The following is a 20,885-nucleotide window of genomic DNA, read 5'->3' as shown; positions in this document are numbered from 1 at the left end:
GTGGGGGGGGGGGGTGGTGCAAATATTGTATATAGTAATTGTATGAAATATACTCACAATAACTGTTTAGTCTGTCCAGTTTATAATATGGATCATCCTTTAGAGCAGAAAGCAGCTTTACCGAGTCTCCTAGTTTATTATAAGACAGATCCAGTTCTCTCAGGTGTGAAGGGTTTGATCTCAGAGCTGAAGCCAAAGCAACACAACCTTCATCTGTGACACCACAATTAATCAGCCTGTAGGGAAGATGATTACACACTTTGTAGTTTGCACAATGATACTGTGTAAGCAGTGTGTAAAAATGACTTCAGTAATGCAGTCAATGGCCTGCAAACACGTTTAACCTGATGCTATACGTGCTGGAAATGTGGGTTGTTATAGAATGTGGCTAATGAATAACCTAGAGAAGTTTCACAACAAGCTTACATCACAAGTGTGCTGACAGTTGGACGGAAATTATGGTTTATATCCACCTTATTTTTCCCGCAAAAGCGGGCGCAGTCATTTGTAAATTTAATTTGTCTGGCTTCCGGTCTCATTCGCTTTCAGCTATTTTTGCAAACTGGTGTTTCTTATCATATTATTTTAATGTATTAATTATGAACACACTATAATAATTATCACACACACACTTAATTATGAACACACTGGTTTGTAGTACAAACAGTTCCCTATCGAACAGGAACTCCTGTTGCGTCGCTTGACGGTTATGAGGATACTGAAGCCTGATTTGTTAATGCTTGTGTAGCTGCACAAACCAATGGTGCTTGAGCCCGCCAGAACGGGAGGAGCCAACTGCTATATAAGTCGGCCCACAGCGCCATCTCATCAGAATCTTATCCTTCAGCGATGAAAACATCTCGTCGCTGACACTGCAATCAAGAAGGCTAAGAAGGAAGAGGCTTTCCTGCTCTCTGCCATAGAAGGAGTCCCAGCAGCAGAAGAGATCCAGCCTTCTCCTGCGGCCATCCGGCTATTCCCATAGAGTAAATATGAGCAAATTTCCTAAGAAAATCCAAGGAACTCTCAAACGATCCAGATGGGCATAGTGAGTGCGTCGCCTGTCGGGGTGGTGCCCACACAGAGACTGCGCTCACTGAGACTTCATGTTCTCATTGCGAAAATATGATTCTCTCCTGTCTTCGCTCGCGGATCGCTTTCCTTAATGAAGGCGCCTTCAGCACCCTGTGCACTTCGTTCTCGTTTCACCAGTGTGCTTCACACGGGAGGATCAACACCCCTCATCGGCTGTGAACAGCTTGATTTCTTTCTCAGAGGCTGTTGCAAGTCACCCCAAGACATCGTCCACCAAGCAGGCTGCAAAGTAGGCGCCGCCTAAGCCCCTGCTAAAGCCGGAGCCTGGGCTTCAACAGCGCACCCCGATGGCAAAGTTTCCCTTCCCGAAGTGCCAAGGTCCCTGCCCTCGAGTAACCCTGGACCCTGACCCACAGAAGCCATCCTGTTCTGAGTGCAGAGAGGAAGAGGAGAGGGCTAGTTCTTGCCAAGGCCGGAACCCCCTAAAAGAAAGCTTGAAGTCATTCCCCACCTTTTCGAATATCTCTGAGCGGTGGAGGTTTTTCAGCCGTGCACATCCTGCAAGCTCAGCGTGTGCCCCAGCAAATTACTGCTGTGATAGCAGACCCACATACTCAAAAAAAGCTTTTCTCCTCTCCCTGCAATCACAAATGTCAGCTCCCCATCTCAGCACGGCGAACTGGCATTAATAAAAATGGAACCACTTGCCACCCGGCTCTTGGCTTGTAAAGCCATTCCCTGCATGTCAAGCTGGGTCTTAAAAGTCATACAACGAGGTTACTCCCTCCAGTCTGATTGCAGGCCGCCTCGTTTCAGAGGTGTTGTGCACACTTTGGTACGGGACAACGAAGCACATGTTCTTCAGTCCGAAGTGCAAACATTGCTTACAAAAGGTGCCATAGAAATGGTCCCTTTAGCAAACAGCAAGTCAGGTTTTTACAGCGATACTTCCTCATTTCCAAGAAAGATGGCGGGCTCAGACCAACTCTCGATCTCAGACATCTGAATCGCTCTCTCATGTGACAGCCGTTCAGAATGTTAACTCTGAAACAGATACTCATGGAAATATGTCCCGAGGACGGTTTTCTGTCTGTGGATCTGAAAGATGCATACTTTCACATACAAAGCCCCTGTCACAGACTGTTCTTGAGATTCACATTCGAGGGAGTGGCCTATCAATACACAATCCTACCGTTCGGACTATCTCTGGCTCCTCACACTTTAACGAAGAGCATGGACACGGCTCTTTCCCCTTTGAGACAGATGGGAATCCGCATCTTGAATTACTTTGACGACTGGCTGGTGCTAGCCAGAACAGAACGGCAACTTACAGCTCACAGGTTGTTGTTGCTCAACCACCTGAAGCGTCTTGGGTTGAGAATCAATTCAGCTAAGAGTTTACAGCGAATTTCTCAGACAACGAGTGTCCTTTCTGGGAACAATTATAGACTCAGTTCAAATGCGAGCCTGGATTACGCCGAAACACTTCCTGAATATTCAGTGAGTGGCAGCGTCATTCAAGTTGGGGACTGCGCATCCCCTCAGGGTGTTTCAGAGTTTGTTCGGCCTCATGTCGGCCGTCACCTCACTGATTCCCCTGGGCCTGCTGCCCTTCCAAGACTGAATGAATGAATGATGCATTTATATAGTGCTTTTTTATTGTGTATTGTTGTACACCCAAAGCGCTTTACAATCGTGTGGGGGAGTCTCTCCTCAACCACCACCAGTGTGCAGCATCCACTTGGATGATGCGACGGCAGCCACAGGACAACGGCGCCAGTGCGCTCACCACATACCAGCAACAGGTGGAGAGGAGAGAAAGTCATAGAGCCAATCAAGGGGTTGGGGATTATTAGGAGGCCATGATTGACAAGGGCCAGGGGGGCAATTTTGGCCAGGACACCGGGGTTACACCCCTACTCTTTACGAGAAGTGCCATGGGATTTTTAATGACCACAGAGAGTCAGGACCTCGGTTTAACATCTCATCCGAAAAACGGTGCTTTTTGACAGTTTAGTGTCCCCATCACTATACTGGGGCGTTAGGACCCACGCAGGCCACAGGGTGAGCACCCCCTGCTGGCCTCACTAACAGTGATATGCAGGGTGATATGGCTGTGGCTATCACTTGACTCGGCCTGGGGCGCTCTGTACGATGGCAACCCGCCATTTGGCTCCTGGTCGATCCACGAGCAACTCCTGCTTATCAACTGCCTCGAGATAATGGCAGTCTGTCTGGCCCTGAAAACATTCCTGCCAGCCTTAAAGGGACATCACATCCTGGTCTGTTCGAACAATGACAGTGGTAGCTTATATCAATCACCAAGGCGGCCTCAAGGTCACGTCCCCTTTACAGGATGACTCAACATCTCCTGCTTTGGGTACAGAGGAAACTCCTCTCATTAAGAGCGATTCATGTCCTGGGCTTGTTTTCGACAAGGCATGAAATTAAATGCTCTCTCCTTCTGATGGCCCCTCTATGGAAAAACCTGACTTGGTTCCCAGAACTGATTCAGCTGCTGTCTGCAACCCTGTGGCCAATACCGCTGAGGAGAGACCTTTTCTCGCAAGTTAGGGGCAAGATTTGGCACCCCCAGCCACAGCTGTGGAGTCTTCATGTTTGGCCCCTCAACAGGAGTCTAGCCAGCTTCCCGCGAGAGTTACTAATACCATTCTAGAGGCTAGAGCGTGTCTATAAGACACCTTTTCACCCTTAAATGGTCTGTCTTCTGTGACTGGTGTTCAACACGAAGCCTGGATCCGTATTCCTGTGTACCTTTCTTCAGGAGTTGTTGGACAAGGGCTTTACCCATTCCACACTCAAAGTTTACGTGGCAGCCATCACAGCGAATCATTCTCTCGTGGCTGTCCGGTCAATTGGCAGATGCAACCTGGTCACTAAGTTTCTTAGGGGAACTCGGAGACTGAACCCGCCTCACCCTAGAACTGTGCGGACATGGTACTTGTCTATAGTCCTAAGAGCCCTTAAGGGCCCTCCGTTTGAGCCATTTCACATAGCTGATCTGTGGCCCATGTCACTCAAAACTGCTCTGCTTTTGGCCCTACTCTTTACGAGAAGTGCCATGGGATTTTTAATGACCACAGAGAGTCAGGACCTCGGTTTAACATCTCATCCGAAAAACGGTGCTTTTTGACAGTTTAGTGTCCCCATCACTATACTGGGGCGTTAGGACCCACGCAGGCCACAGGGTGAGCACCCCCTGCTGGCCTCACTAACAGTGATATGCAGGGTGATATGGCTGTGGCTATGACTTGACTCGGCCTGGGGCGCTCTGTACGATGGCAACCCGCCATTTGGCTCCTGGTCGATCCACGAGCAACTCCTGCTTATCAACTGCCTCGAGATAATGGCAGTCTGTCTGGCCCTGAAAACATTCCTGCCAGCCTTAAAGGGACATCACATCCTGGTCTGTTCGAACAATGACAGTGGTAGCTTATATCAATCACCAAGGCGGCCTCAAGGTCACGTCCCCTTTACAGGATGACTCAACAGCTCCTGCTTTGGGTACAGAGGAAACTCCTCTCATTAAGAGCGATTCATGTCCTGGGCTTGTTTTCGACAAGGCATGAAATTAAATGCTCTCTCCTTCTGATGGCCCCTCTATGGAAAAACCTGACTTGGTTCCCAGAACTGATTCAGCTGCTGTCTGCAACCCTGTGGCCAATACCGCTGAGGAGAGACCTTTTCTCGCAAGTTAGGGGCAAGATTTGGCACCCCCAGCCACAGCTGTGGAGTCTTCATGTTTGGCCCCTCAACAGGAGTCTAGCCAGCTTCCCGCGAGAGTTACTAATACCATTCTAGAGGCTAGAGCGTGTCTATAAGACACCTTTTCACCCTTAAATGGTCTGTCTTCTGTGACTGGTGTTCAACACGAAGCCTGGATCCGTATTCCTGTGTACCTTTCTTCAGGAGTTGTTGGACAAGGGCTTTACCCATTCCACACTCAAAGTTTACGTGGCAGCCATCACAGCGAATCATTCTCTCGTGGCTGTCCGGTCAATTGGCAGATGCAACCTGGTCACTAAGTTTCTTAGGGGAACTCGGAGACTGAACCCGCCTCACCCTAGAACTGTGCGGACATGGTACTTGTCTATAGTCCTAAGAGCCCTTAAGGGCCCTCCGTTTGAGCCATTTCACATAGCTGATCTGTGGCCCATGTCACTCAAAACTGCTCTGCTTTTGGCCTTGGCATTGGTCAAAAGAGTAGGTGACTTGTAATTGCTCTCTGTCAGCACTTCTTGTCTTGAGTTTGGACCTAACGACTTTAAAGTCGTTCTCCAACCACAAAGCGGTTACGTACCTAAGGTGCTCTCAACTCCGTTCAGAGCCCAGGTTATTTCCCTGTTAGCTCTCCTTTCGGTGAATGGCGAGCAGGGTCCCAACTTACTGTATCCTGTTAGGGCACTGTACGTTGAGCGCTCTGAATTGTTCAGACAATCAGAGCAGCTCTTTGTTTGCATTGGAGGCTTCTTGAAAGGGCTGCCAGTCACAAAGCAGACTATCTCGCTGGATAGTGGATGCTATAGCCCTGGCTTATGCTATGGTTGGCTTGCAATGTCCTATAGGTGTGAAGGAGAGTATCCCGACGCATGTGCATACTTTGATCTGCATGTAAACAACGCATGCACGTGGTGCTGCTGACCTAGAACATGCATGAGCTGCGTCATGTTTACGTTCAGAGGAAAGCACGCGCATACGCTGTGAAGTGCAGGAGAAGAATTGTTAAATAAAGTTATTTTTGTTTTCTTTGCACACAAAAAAGTATCCTTGTAGATTCGTAAAATTACAGTTGAACTACTGATGTCACATGGACTATTTTGTCAATATTCTTGGTACCTTTCTGGACATTGAACGTGGTAGTACCCTTGCTGTCTATGGAGGGTCAGAGAGCTCTCAGATTTAATCAAAAATATCTTAATTCATGTTCCGAAGATGAACGAAGGTCTTACCGGTTTGAAACGACATGAGGGTGAATAATTAATGACAGAATTTAGATTTTTGGGTGAACTATTCCTTTAATATATTAATACAATATACTCTTTTTTTTCTCTCTCTCTCTCATTTATTGTTTTGTGGACCTAGTGTGAATATTGACTGGACTCTATGTACTAATATAAAAGAAAATCAAATTAGATTTTTTTTTTATCGGCAACAAGTTAAATCCAGTGTCTTTAACAGCACTATAAGTATAGACTGAGTTAAACAGTTAAACTATTACATTATAATAAATAATGTTTTACTTAGGAGAAAGGTGATAAAGAGAGATGATCTTACCACAGTAACTCAAGTTTACATTGAGGATTTTCCAGTACATCAGAGAGCAGCTTCACTCCAGCATTTCCTAGTTTATTCCAAGACAGATTTAGCTGTCTTAAGTGTGAGGGGTTTGATATCAGAGCTGAAGCCAGATCATCACAGCCTGCATCTGTTACATTACACCTCCTCAACCTGTAGAGAAGAATAACACTATTCACTCATACAGAGTTTATTATTGAAAGCCCACTGTCCAATTAACAGTCACGTCAGCAATTTTTTAAAGTCTACCCAAACATTGATATAAAATAGTCCAATTTTGGTGTTGATGTGCAAGAACAAAAAGCACTGAACAGGCTTGCAGAGACAAGATGATATTGTGACTCACATACATTAAGTATGGGGCATCATGCTTCATCTGCTAATGAATTGATGATCTTACCACAGTATCTCCAGTTTACAGTGAGGATTCTCCAGTACATCAGAGAGCAGTTCCACTCCTGAATTTTGTAGTTTATTCTCAGCCAGATTCAGATTTCTCAGGTGTGATGGGTTTGATGCCAGAGCTGACGTCAGAGCAGCTAAGCCTTTATTTGTGACACCACAATTAGACAACCTGTAGAAAACAATGGCACACTTATGACACTCTCATCAGAACACAGAGGTCAACCGTAAAAGAGAAAAAAACTAACTCATCACCTATCAAATCCTTATTTGATGGATCATTGAACTGAAGTCTAAAATGTCACATGCACAATCTATGGTACAATCTTAAGACTCATTCAAGCAGTATAATTAATAATATTTCTTCTTCTTTTTTTTTTTTTTTTAGATATCTGTATTGTCATGCAACATTGATAACATTCATTACATAGGTGAGTTTACCTTTATTTAAACTGTACAAATATGTATGGAGTTGTGATTTGTGTTTGTGTGTGTTTGCACAACATTGCCTTCATTTGTCATAGTTCTTACTGTGTTGAGGTTGAGTCTGTTTAAAGTCATGAGATTTAAATGTTGACTGTGATGTGAAAGTGTGTAGTTTAGTGTGACTATCAGTATCAAGTTACTGAGTAGTAGCTGATGTGTTTAAACACTTACAGCTCACTCACCTGAACACACAGCAGCTAAATACTTAAAATATACTTTGGATGTTTACATTTATTTGTATATATTTTGTGTTTTATGTGCAAAAGTCATGCAGTATATGGCCTTACTTCAGTTTCTGCAGTTTACAGTGAGGATTCTTCAGTGCAGCAGAAAGCTGCTCCACTCCTGAGTTTCCTAGTTTATTATCAGACAGATGCAGATCTCTTAGGTGTGAGGGATTTGATTTTAAAGCAGAAGCCAAAAATTCACAACCTTGTTTTGCGATGCCACAGCCGCTCAATCTATAGAGATTAGAGAACAAAGACATAGATCATCATAGATCACTTTAGCAGTGATTCCATTATTAGAAAGGAAGAACACATTTAAAGTGCAAATCAGTCACTTGTTTTGTTCTTATAGATGGTTTCAACAACAAAAACATAAACAAACATTTCTGTGCATGGACGCTTTTGTTGCCCAAACTTAAAGGGGTCATCGGATGCCCATTTTCCACAAGTTTATATGATTCTTTAGGGTCTTAATGAAAATTCTATAACATACTTTGGTTAAAATTTCGCAATGGTTGTGTAAAACAACACCCTTTTTACCTTGTCAAAACGGCTCTGTTCACAGCGACCCGTTTCGGTCCATGTCCCTTTAAATGCTTATGAGCTCTGCTCACCCCGACCCTCTCTTCCGTTCCGTGGGGTGATGAGCAGTTATTTAGACCAGTGGTTCCCAACCCTGGTCCTGGAGGCACCCCAACACTGCACGTTTTGCATGTCTCCTTAATCAAACACACCTGATTCAGGTCATCAGCTCATTAGTAGAGACTCCAAGACAGGGCTGTCCAAACTCGGTCCTAGAGGGCCGGTGTCCTGCAGAGTTTAGCTCCAACTTGCCTCAACACACCTGACTGGAAGTTTCTATGCCTTGTAAGAGCTTGATTAGCTGGTTCAGGCGTGTTTAATTAGGGTTGGAGCTAAACTCTGCAGGACACCGGCCCTCCAGGACCAAGTTTGGACAGCCCTGCTCCAAGACCTGAAACTGGTGTGTCAGAGAAAGGAGACATGCAAAATATGCAGTGATGGGGTGCCTCCAGGACCAGGGTTGGGAACCACTGCTTTAGACTGTAAATTTTAGACGCATTTAGCTATGGAACTTGCTAACTAGCACATTATTAGGAAAGGCGATTTGCAAAGATTGCTAAAAAAAAAAATGTGTGGAAACTCCACGATCTGAAGGCGGCTCGACGTCATCAGTGAATAGTTCCTCTGTCAGAACATGCAATAGTGTCAGTGTTGCGTCTGATGGCCATATGTACATAAACACCAGATCCTCACAAACTTCTCCAAAATACACACTCATCCATGTAAAACACTTGCTGTATACAACTATGTTAATATACTGAGCTGTGTTCAAGCAGAAATATGTTTTAGTGAACAGTGCGCCAAGTGCGCACACGGTTTGTTTGCGCATCAATAATAACGGACACGCGCGCCTAATCCTGTATGTCACTGTAATCATGTTTACCTTGATTACAATCGTCATCCATCAAAACTTTAGGCTACTAGTGCGACACTGGCTTCTTTTATCCAGCCGAGAACTGTAGTTTGCGTATCATATGTGTTTATGTGTTTAAATCATGTTTTGGATTGTACCTTTGTGAAACATTAGTAAAGCACTAAATCGCATATTAGGGTTGGGCCGATAGACGATGTTAGACTGACAGACATCACGATGTTAAGCTGACATCGTGATTCCTACCCCCCACCCACCCCCTCTCCCACAATCCCAGTTCCGTGTTCGGAAAGGAAATGAAGTGTACTACATAAACCCTAAAGGGAATAAATAGCCTACGAGATGGGAATATAAAAAAATATTTCAATACTTTTTCTCGCAATTATATCGTTGGGTAAGTATAGGCGACTGTATATTTTGATACCAGAGCAAGTATAAAAATAAGACCCTAAAGGAGTATTATTTAAAAAGCCAAAAGCTTGGCTATTGGGGTTTAAAAACAGGAGTAGGAAATCACAAGATGTGATGGAGATAAATGAAGAGTCATTTTGTGCTCAGATGTAGTGTGGTAATTGTTAATGATTATTACATTTATAACATTTATTTTAAAAGCTTACATTAATGACATTTATTGTTGAGAACAAAGGTATATATAGAGATGTTCTTACCACAGAATTTCCAGTTTACAGTGCACATTCTCCAATCCAGCAGACATTCCAGCCTTAAGTATATTTCACCCAAAAATGAAAATTCTGTCATCATTTACTCATCCTCAAGCTGTTCTAAACCTGTATGAGTTTCCTTCTTCTGCTGAACACAAAATAAGATATTTTGAAGATTTTTTTTTCAACATTTTTCAAAATATCGCCCGCTGACGTAACCTCTGTACCCTGAGATAAGGGAACGAGTGTTGTGTATGGGGAAAACTCCTGTTTTACTCTGTACTAAAGCCTGATTTGTTCACTTTTGTGTAGCTGCACAAACCAATGGTGCTTTAGCCCGCCAGAAAGGGCGGAGCCGACGTGTATATAAGTCGGCTCACAGCGCCATTTTAATCAGATCATTCGACTGAAGCGACAGTCATCGATTCACGTGCAGCTTATAGCACGGCAAGTGACACAACGCTCGTTCCCTTATCTCAGGGAACCGAGGTTACGTCAGCATTCCCTTTCGAATGTTCACTTCGCATTGTGTATGGGGAACGTATCCAATCACGCCGTGCTATGAGCAGATACAGGACATCCTGCTCTGCGAGCCCAGTCTCGGAGCACTAATAAGGACCCCTAAGAACCTGAGCACATTGTGCTCCAAGCTAGTAGCTGAGAAGCACCAATACAACCAACTTCGCCCAAGGGGAAAGAGTGGAACATTAAACAGACAGAACTCGCGCCTGTAAACCAGGGACGTCTAAGTTATAAAATCTGGCAAATGTGGACAGCGACGACCAGCCGGCAGCCGCACAGATCTCACCAATAGAAATTCTGCTGGACCACGCCCAGGAGGAGGCCATCCCTCTTGTGGAATGGGCCCTCACACCTATAGGGCATTGCAAGCCTTCTGAGGCGTAAGCCAAGGCTATCGCATCGACAATCCAGTGAGAAAATCGCTGCTTTGTAACCGGCGGTCCTTTATGGCGGCCTCCAAAGCAAACGAAAAGCTGCTCAGACTGCCTAGACAGGCTAGAGCGCTCTGGGTATACTCTCAGAGCCCTTACTGGACAGAGCATGTTCAGACCCTGCTCACCATCTGTAACGGGGAGCGCCAAAAGGGAGATCACCTGAGCTCTGAACGGAGTTGAGAGCACTTTAGGAACATAACATGTCTTGGTTTTAGAACGATTTTACAGTCATTAGGCCCAAACTCAAGACATGAGGCGCTGATGGACAGCGCTTGCAAGTCACCCACTCGCTTAACCGACACCAAGGCAAGGAGGCGGGCCATTTTAAGCGATAAGGGCTGCAAATCGGCCGAAATGAGCGGCTCGAAGGGGGGCCCTCTTAGGGCCCGCAGGACTATAGACAAGTCCCAAGTACAACATGGTCTGAGGGCGAGGAGGATTCAGCCTCCGTGCACCCTTCGGATTGCTCCGGCGTAATCCATACCCGCATTCGGACTGAGTCTAAGATTGTCACCAGAAAGACAGCACGCTGTCTGGCAACAGGTGACTCTTGTGCGGGTTGATAACCAACCCGAGGCACTCTAAGTGGCTGAGTAACAGCTCTCTGTGAGCAGCCAACTCCCGTTCTGATCTGGCTAGAACAAGCCAATCGTCGAGGTAGTTCAAAACACGAACTTTTTTTTTTCAAAAAAAAATCTGTTTGATAGTTAACATCTTGACTGGCCGGCGCATAAGCGAGCAGTTCAGATGTCTCAGAACCAAGATGGGTCTGAGCCCACCGTCTCTCTTTGGAACGAGGAAGTAGTGGCTGAAACAGCCTGACTCGCTGTTCACTGGGGGCACTATTTCCACAGCGCCTTTTGCAAGCAATGTCTGCACTTCTTGTCGGAGAACGAACGCTTTGTTGTCCGAAACAGAAGTTTGCATAACACCTCTGAAACAAGGTGGCCTGCGTGCGAACTGAAGCGAGCAACCTCGTTGGATTGCGTTTAGAACCCAACTCGACCCATCCGGTATGGCTGCCCAGGCCGATAGCCGGGATGCGAGAGGATCTATTTTGCGAATGAAGGGTCGCCATGCGTATAGGCGAGCACTGGGCCAGTCGTGGGTCAGAGCATCTCGCTGTATCGAGAAATATGTTGGGCAGTGAGAGTTGTCTTCTGAGGCGAAGAGGTCGACCTCTGCCTTGTCGAAGACTGACCAGATTTTTTTAACCATTTGAGGATGTAGCACCCATCCGCCCGGGGCTACCTTGCCTCTGGACAGCATGTCTGCGTCATGGTTCAATCTGTCCGTAATCATTGGTGACAGCATTCTCTATAATCCGCCTAAAAGATCAAACCGCTCATTAGATGAGGGGTGCTGATGATCCTCACATGTAAACACACTGGCAGATCAAAGTGCAGTGTGCATCCGCGCTGTGGGGAGAGTGAAACACGCACTGCTGGCGTGTAATCACTCAAACCCGGTATCTCAGCCCCGCGACTTCGCCGTTTCTTCCTCTGAGGCAACTGGGAGGAGAGAACGTGAGAGCGGGAGGGGCAGTGCCGTCTTCATTGAAGAAGGCAACCGTGAGAGAGCAGAGCGAGACACACACACTCCCATAGTGAGAGTAGACTGTGTCAGTGAGCGCAGCCTCAGCAAGGGCGTGTCCCGTGCGATATGAAATCATAGTGACAGCCTTCCACTCCGATCTGCCTAAAAGGATTGAGCCGCTCGATGTAAAGAGGGACGTTTATTTATTTTTTTAACGTGTAAACACGTCGGCGGATCAAAGCGTCAAGTTCAAGACCTGGAGAGTGAGCGTGCGAGCTCTTTGCTGCCGAGAGATCACTTAAACCCGGTTGCTCAGCTTCGAGGGGCGTTAATCCTTACGTGTAAACACACCGGCGGATCAAAGTGCTGCAGGGAGAGTGAGCATGCGGGCTCTGAGCCGGCATGGGATCACTCAAACCCGGTTACTAAGCCCCGTGACGCCACTGTTTCTTTCTCCGAGCTGACTGAGAGAAGAGAAACGGGAGAGCGGGGCTGCCTTCATTGAAGAAGGTGGTCCGCGAGCGGAGAAGAGCGAGACTCATGCTCTGGGTGAGAGCATGCCGTCTCAGTGTGCGCGCGGCTTTGCGTGGGCGCTGCCCAGACAGGTGATGCACTCACTGCCCTTCTGCATCTTGCAGGGTTGTCTGCACGAGCCACACTCGCGGCGCGACATTTGAAACAACGTCGCTAAGAATTTTGCTCAGAAATTTGCTCTTTTAAGTGCCGGATGGCCACAGGGAAAGCTTACAGCTTCTTCCGCTGCTGGGGCTTTTCTACGGCGGTGAGCTGCAGGTTGAGCTTCTTCCTTCTTTGGCTACTTGATTGCAGAGTCAGCGAAGAGATGATCCTCGTCGCTGAAGGAGAATGATCTGATGAAATGGCACTGAGAGCCGACTTATATACACGTCGGCTCCGCCCTTTCTTGGGTGCTAAAGCGCCATTGGTTTGTGTAGCTACACAAACGTGAACAAATCAGGCTTCAGTACAGAGTAAAACAGGAGTTTTCCCCATACACAACGTGAAGTGAAAGTTCGAAAGGGAACTTCTTTTATTATGCACAACAGCAAGAAACTCATACTGGTTTGCTTTTTGGGTGGATTATCCTTTTAACAGTGAAGTGATTGTTCTCAGAGATACTTACTGAACTGATCTGGATTCTTTAACCACAGGCAGCAGCTTCTGAAGAACTTTCACATTTTCAGATTTATTTTTTCTTCCAACAAATTTCTTAAGATAAAACTCATCCAACTTTGTCTCTGACGTCAACAACAAAAAAACTACAGCTGACCACTGAGATGAAGATAATTTGGCGTCACTTAGTGTTCCAGATTTCAGATAATCTTGTACTTTCTCCACTAGTGAATGGTCACCCAGCTCATTTAGACAGTGGAAAAGATTGATAGATTTATCTGGAGAGCGACTGGTGCTGATCTTCTTCTTGATGTACTCAGCTGTTTTTTTATTACTGGTAGAGCTGCTTCCTGTCTGTTTCATTAGACTTTGTAGAAGAACATAATTAGATTCCACTGACAGACCCAGAAGAAAACGCAGGAAAAGGTCCAGATGTCCATTTTTACTCTGCAGAGTCTCATCCACAGCTCTCTGATGCAGCTCAGATATAACATGTTTTGGTGGATTATTCTGAATCAAGTTCAAGACTTTAAACCGTGGTCTCAGTTTGGAGATTTCATCAAACACATTTAGGTTGTTGTTTGTGAAAGAGAGGTGCACATATAAAGCTGCTAGATGTTCCTGGATGCTCAGATGAACAAAGCAGTACACCTTCCCCTGGAAGAGCCCAAACTCCTCTTTAAAGATCTGAGTGCACAATCCTGAATACACTGATGCTTCTGTCACATCGATACCACACACTCTCAAATCGTCCTCATAGAATATCAGATTTCCTTTCACAAGCTGCTGAAAAGCTATTTTCCCCAGTTTGAGAATCATGTCTTCATCTTTCACTGTCTTCTCATAGTCCTTCTCATGTTTGATGTTGGTCTGAATGATCAGGAAGTGTGTGTACATTTGAGTGAGAGTCTTGGGAATCTCTCCTCTCTCTGTTTCTCTCAACATCTCCTCTAGAACAGTGGCTGAGATCCAGCAGAAGACTGGGATGTGGCACATGATGTAGAGGCTTCTTGATGACTTAAGGTGTGAGATGATCCTGTTAGCCAGACTCTGATCACTGATTCTCTTTCTGAAGTATTCCTCCTTCTGTGGGTCACTGAAGCCTCGCACTTCTGTCACTCGATGGACACATTCAGAAGGGATGAGATCAGCTGCTGCTGGTCTGGAGGTGATCCAGATGAGAGCAGAGGGAAGCAGATTTCCCACAATGAGGTTCGTCAGCAGCACGTCCACTGAGGCTGATTCATGTACATCACACAACTTCACATTGCAGTGAAAATTCAGAGGCAAACGACACTCGTCCAGACCATCAAAGAAAAATGCCACTTTATATTCACTGCTGAAAATATCCAGTTCTTTTATTTCTGTGAAAAAACACTGAAGAAGATCTAAAAGCCTACATTTTTGGTCTTGTATCAAATTGAGCTCTCTGAAAGGAAGTGGAAATATGAGGTGGATGTCCTGATTTTCTTTCCCTTCAGCCCAGTCCAGGATGAACTTCTGCACAGAGACGGTTTTTCCAATACCAGCGACTCCCTTTGTCAGCACAGTTCTGATGGGTTTGTCTTGTCCAGGTAAAGGTCTAAAGATGTCATTGCATTTGATTGGTGTGTCCTCTGTTGCTGCTCTCTTGAATTGTGTCTCAATCTGTCTCATCTCATGTTCATTACTGATCTCTCCATTTTCAGCCTCTGTGATGTAGAGATCTGTGTAGATCTCATTCAGGAGTGTTGGGTTTCCCTGCTTTGATGTTCCCTCATACAGACACTGAAATGTCTTCCTCAGATTTGATTTCAATGCCTTAAGGACTTCAGCAGAATTAGAGTCATAGCTGTATCAGTTAAAATAACAAATTATTCCATTAAACATTTTTGTTTGTTTTCTACATCATAATAAACTATACACAGATCATCAGTTCCATGAAGTTTTAGGTCAGTTATAATGTTTTTGAGTAATGTGTGATGACCCATTATAGCATCTAAAACAAATAAAATTACCATATTATTTTACCTGAAATCAGAATATGTGCTTTGTAGTTGATTCATAAACTCGTCATCCTCAATACAGACAGGTTCTGTTAGGTCTGATCTGGGTGGATGGATTGACCTTAACATCATCAAGAGAATCAAGAATCGGAAACTGATATTTGAAGTTTTTTCTCATTACCTTAATAATTCCATCAATAGTTTTTAAACTGTTGTGAATGCTACTTCTTAACAAAGTGTTATATAATAAAACTAATTTGCCCACCATAAATAAAAAATGTCATTCTATAATCATATTTTATACAGTGTTCATACATGAGATCAGGTTGTGTGTCTCCATTCTTAATATTTACTGGCTGTTCAATAGACTGGACACTCATAGACACACAGCTGAAATCTGGTGAATCTGATCTCTCCTGCTGGACTGAACTGGAATAAAGAACAAATCTAAAATTTACCCACCATAAATCAAAAATGTCATTCTATAATCATATGTTTTATACAATGTTCATACATGAGATCAGGTTGTGTGTCTCCATTCTTAATATTTACTGGCTGTTCAATAGACCTGACACTCATAGATACACATCTGAAATCTGGTGAATCTGATCTCTCCTGCTGGACTGAACTGGAATAGAAAACAAATCTTAATACATAAAATCACATTGAAATGGGCTAATGCCAACCTTTTTTATAAGATGTATTAGAGTGTCCATTCAAAGTACCTGCATCTTGGATAAAAATCTTCATCTCCGGGTGATTTTGTTTCATCCATGGAGTCTCCACCCTGATTTTGGATGGACATCGCAGATTTAATTCAGCTGAAGATTTAGAAAACCCAGAAGACACGTTCATTATCAAGCACATATAAGAATGAATACGTTCTTCAAGGACGTTTTTCTGTAAAGCGTCTCGAGACCTGAACAGTCACCTTAATCAAAAGTTGGATACATAAAACCAGGTAAATAAAAACCATCCACCTTTTTCATGAAGTTAATATCGCTTAATGATCGCTTATTGCAAAGAATCCGTTCTGTCTGTTTAAAATGGCGAAACTCCGAGCATGTACTTTGACTTTTCATTTATGACTAGAACGATGATCGCATATCACGTCACATTCAAGCCAAGTACAACACAAATCACTTTTGTGATTGTAATTGTTTATATTAAATGTGTTAAATTGACACTCATGGCAATGAATTAGCCACCAGCTATCAGTATTGTTGTCAAGAAATCAAATATTCGTATATTATTATTAGATTTTGTTTCAGTATATTCCAAGTGTTCATTCTGCACGAGTTTGTTTCTTGTGTCCTGTAGGGGACGGTACTGCTCTTTTTCAGCCTTAAATTTTGTGTTTAGTGAATGGTGGTGCCAGCGGTTACTCAACCCAATCTCTGCTACATCTACGTAACTACATCACTTTAATTCGCTGTTTACCAGATTCACTTTTGTGCCGTTGAAAGGCCCTTTTAGTATAGGGAAAAGTTAACGCTGTCACTAATAGTATAATCTCTTAACAATATTACACTGTACAGATAACACCGCTAAAGCTTCTTTATGACAACACAGGCTAAATTAATTTCAGCATGCCAACCAAGCAATGATCTGTTACTAAACAATTTTAATCCTAATGACTGAGTGTGTATGTTGAACATCATGTAAAGTAAAAGTCTTAATTAAATTGAGATAATGAGAATTAAAACAGGAGATTTAATTCAGTCATCAGCATAGTAGGCTACTGCTTAAATCAGATTGGCAAGAGTGGCATGATTTGGCCATGCCATCTGTCCATTAATCAACTTTACGACTTATTTACTCCGGTTTTTATTACTAGAACGTCCTGAGCAGATGACTTGCATTTTTATTGGAGAAGTGTTTTCAACACAAAGTAATAATAACTTTTATTAACGTTTCCAATCAGTCACAATTTTGAATCCTAAAAGCTACTGATTATTTTTCAATTTTACACATCACGTTAAAACTGTTTGCCTTATAGTCTAAACAGATTGTACAAAAATAATACATTTTTATATTAAAATATCAAATGAGACACATTTGACTTCAACCAATAAATACTTATAATTAAATAGAAATATTGCAAAATTAGAAATATTACTGAATTTTCTGTATTTAGCATAAATTTCTATCATTTCATTTGGTTGTATGTTGCAGGGGATGTTATTTAAGAAGTCCCAAGAATCTCAAAAGAATGAATGTAATCTGTTTTGGAAATTGTTAATCGTCTGAAGCCAGATTTACTATAACGGGACACTGATCTTTGATAGTCTGATTGATTTATCCTCTGCATTTAATATCCGTGAGGTTACGCTTTGTGTTCCTGAATGGATCATGCACATGTCAGTGAAAGTTCATGCAGATCAGAGATCAGGGTCACACATGAGTGTGTGTTGGATAAACATGACACTTGGGGTTGAGCTTAGAAGTGAGTCTTGCTTTGGCTAAAAAGGGTTAAATGCCAATGAAATATCCATTTAAAAAAATTAACTAGTTTTAATTACAACTACTGACATGCAGCATTAAATAATAATATTTATTGTCTGTAAAAGGTCATTCTTTAAAAAAAAAACTTGACAGTAGTGACAATATTTTATCGTTTCATTTCCAATTAAGCTGTAATTTTGTCAAGTTTAACAAAAAGTTTATTTTTGTTGTGTGTACTTTATAAAATGCTAACATAAAATATATAAAATAACTTTAACATTAGCCATAGCAAGACAAACAAGTTAATTTTATGTTATATTATTTAAATAAGATATTTTATTCCAAACATATTCAAAATGTAGTTTCACCTACAGAATATTATTATTATAGCTTTAGACTCTGTGCCGTCATCAACAGTCAATCCTGGATTGGAGCAGCAAACTGTTCACAGCTCTTACTCAATAAACTGCAGCTACTGTTGGACTTCTGGATTTGACAAAACAATTCTACATTTCATTTAGAAAGAGGCTCTCTGAGGAGGTATGGGTGCCCACGGATCCAGCCTGGATGAAGTCTTGGCTGAGGACATGCACCACTGGTACAACAAGTTCATGAGGGAATCGCCATCAGGTCTCATCACGCTCTTTGAACTCAAGACCATGCTACAGATGCAGGGGATGACTGAGGAAGCCAACAGCTATGTGGATCAAGTCTTTTTCACCTTTGACATGGATGGGGTGAGAGAAATGTGTGAATGGAAATTTTAGGGATATTATGCAGATTGGTCATTTAGTTGATCTTAAAGGACACCAAAATCTCTTCATGTTTGTGCATGAAAGAATACATTTTGAATGTATTATATTGTTAACCAAATTAATGATTATGAAAAAAAAAATTGTTCAAATGGTTTATTATTCACATATCAATATTCCAAACTTACGATAAAAGTCATTATTGTGACAAACAAATAAACCGTTAAATCATCAAACGACATTTATATATCACTGAACATAAGCCTATTACTGTCCTACAGTCCACAGGAATCCATTTTACAATCCTGTTAAGCTGTCTGAGTTTTAGGTGTCCACCTTAATCCAAAATGTATATTCTTCTTTCTGTTTTGGTGTTTCGGCCACACTTAGACAGCATTTCTGTCGAGTGAAAACTTTTTGAAGATGCTCTCCCAAGTAGTAAAGTTTTGAAAACAGCATTTTCAAGTGTATTGCAGACGATGAAAATTGAAGTGTTCGGAAACTGACGCATGTTTAGTCATTTGACACATATTGTACCCTTATATCAACAGAATATATCTAGTTGTGCTTGCTATTCACATTCATAGTGGTGTTAAAGATAAATGTTACTTATATTCCTGATCGAAAATGTACAGTTGCTGTCCTGTGGAAAAACATGATAGTTGCGTATTAGACCATAGTAATTTTATGGCCTGGACACACAGTGAGTGGTGGAATATTTTGCTAATAAAATGATTGTGCCAGAAAAAATGGTGTGATCACTTTATTATATCTGGTCTGTCAGTATCATCGCAGTTATCTTTTATCACGTTTTATGCTTACGCAGTAAGGTGCTTTAGGCATTTTCAGACATGTGGATATGTTCGGGCAAGCATCTATTGAAAAACTCTTAAAAACTCAAGGCCATACTTCGTTTTTTATGCATATTTGGTTATGTGTACAGTGTGCATGACGCAAATGTCATCATTAGCAATGAAGGTGTGGGGTCAACATCTTTTGTTGGTCCTGGATCAACATTATTGTCCAAAAACCTAGCCCTAAACTAACCCATAATTTATCCCTAAAATCAGTGTGAAATGATAGCTGAATAACAAGGGTGTAGAAGCACCTAAGTGTGGTTGTAAGGCTAAAACTGACATTTCTTGTAAACTTATCCCTCAATTCTGATTGGTTAATTGGAATGTTGTTCCAGGATCAAAAAGGATGTACATGCTGTACTCTGTGAAATTACATTCACTGTAGGGGCTTAGTCAGATTTTTCTAACCATGTGCACAATGTATTCTCAGCTTGCATATGTGCCACTTTTTGGTAAGAAAAATTGTTAATAGAAGTTTGATTCAAGTTCAAAATACATTTTTATGTAACAAAATCACACTGCATACGGATGGTGTGCACGGACATTGACTATGCTGGTGACGATCATTCTTTAAACTGAAGATCCCTGCATTCTGTTCTGTTAAGTTGTGCTCTAATTGTTCGATGCAAGAATGCATCCTATTTGAAAGGCCCTTTTAAAATTAATGTTATAATTTGTATGTATTATATATTCATATATTTTCTTTCTTTTTTTTATATTTTTCCTTTTTTTTTCTTCCACAGGATGGCTATATAGATTTTGTAGAATACATTGCAGCTGTAAGTCTTCTACTGAAAGGAGAGATAAACCAGAAGCTGAAGTGGTACTTCAAACTCTTTGATCAGGATGGAAATGGCAAGATAGACAGAGATGAAATGGAGACCATATTCAAAGTAAAATATCCATTTTTTCTTTATTCAGTGTTTCCTCTGGTGTACGACCACTGGTCCAGATTGCAGTTCAGTTTTAAAGGTGCACTCAGTCATATCATCTCATAAAAGCTATGGTTTTCAGTTACCCATGCCATAGTAGACATGCACATTCACATATATCACATTTATTCTTCAAGCAAAAGTTTCCAGTATTATGGAGATAAACCAAGTAGTATTTGACTGATCTTGTGGTCTCAACATGGAAGCCTCCATGAGGCAATTAGAATAAAACATTTGTTATCAAACTTCTGATATGACTCTTCTCATGAGGGCCTACATCATTTCAAAAATATTTTTCACACATACTATTATTTCTTCTTGTGCAAAACTGATGAAATGACTGTGTATCTTTAAATAGAATACTATAGTAGCAACTTTAGGGAAAGTAATTTGTATTCAATCCTAACCTAAATCCATGATGGCTGTTTGCTGAGCTCCCTCATTATTTTCAAAATTCAGTTTCTATCCTATTAGCCCTGTCCATATATATATATATATATACAGTGGGTACGGAAAGTATTCAGACCCCCTTAAATTTTTCACTCTTTGTTATATTGCAGCCATTTGCTAAAATCATTTAAGTTAATTTTTTTTCCTCATTAATGTACACACAGCACCCCATATTGACAGAAAAACACAGAATTGTTGACATTTTTGCAGATTTATTAAAAAAGAAAAACTGAAATATCACATGGTCCTAAGTATTCAGA

At 42.3% G+C, this 20,885-nt stretch overlaps 2 protein-coding genes across 2 annotated transcripts in view; one reads left to right on the top strand and one right to left on the bottom strand.

The window, feature by feature from the left end:
- Positions 1–16,227, bottom strand: part of LOC107670603 (NACHT, LRR and PYD domains-containing protein 3-like) — a 16,759-nt gene extending 532 nt beyond the window's left edge. The window contains exons 1-9 of the mRNA XM_016463249.1: positions 16,170–16,227; positions 15,915–16,010; positions 15,704–15,817; positions 15,494–15,618; positions 13,215–15,012; positions 7,527–7,700; positions 6,752–6,925; positions 6,331–6,504; positions 58–236 (exon numbers count right to left, since the gene is read on the bottom strand). Of these exons, the coding sequence (XP_016318735.1) occupies positions 58–236; positions 6,331–6,504; positions 6,752–6,925; positions 7,527–7,700; positions 13,215–15,012; positions 15,494–15,618; positions 15,704–15,817; positions 15,915–15,994 (2,818 nt within the window). The 5' untranslated portion in view covers positions 15,995–16,010; positions 16,170–16,227. The remainder of the gene's footprint in view (positions 1–57; positions 237–6,330; positions 6,505–6,751; positions 6,926–7,526; positions 7,701–13,214; positions 15,013–15,493; positions 15,619–15,703; positions 15,818–15,914; positions 16,011–16,169) is intronic.
- A 1,808-nt stretch (positions 16,228–18,035) lies between these two features.
- LOC107670480 (guanylyl cyclase-activating protein 1-like) overlaps positions 18,036–20,885 on the top strand; it is a 5,482-nt gene continuing 2,632 nt past the window's right edge. The window contains exons 1-2 of the mRNA XM_016463092.1: positions 18,036–18,371; positions 19,987–20,136. Of these exons, the coding sequence (XP_016318578.1) occupies positions 18,177–18,371; positions 19,987–20,136 (345 nt within the window). The 5' untranslated portion in view covers positions 18,036–18,176. The remainder of the gene's footprint in view (positions 18,372–19,986; positions 20,137–20,885) is intronic.

This window comes from Sinocyclocheilus anshuiensis, unplaced genomic scaffold, assembly GCF_001515605.1.
Source record: "Sinocyclocheilus anshuiensis isolate Anshui unplaced genomic scaffold, SAMN03320099.WGS_v1.1 scaffold513, whole genome shotgun sequence".
Taxonomy (NCBI): domain Eukaryota; kingdom Metazoa; phylum Chordata; class Actinopteri; order Cypriniformes; family Cyprinidae; genus Sinocyclocheilus; species Sinocyclocheilus anshuiensis.
The sequence above is the reverse complement of the archived record's forward strand: the minus strand, read 5'-3'. Positions and strand labels throughout refer to the sequence as shown.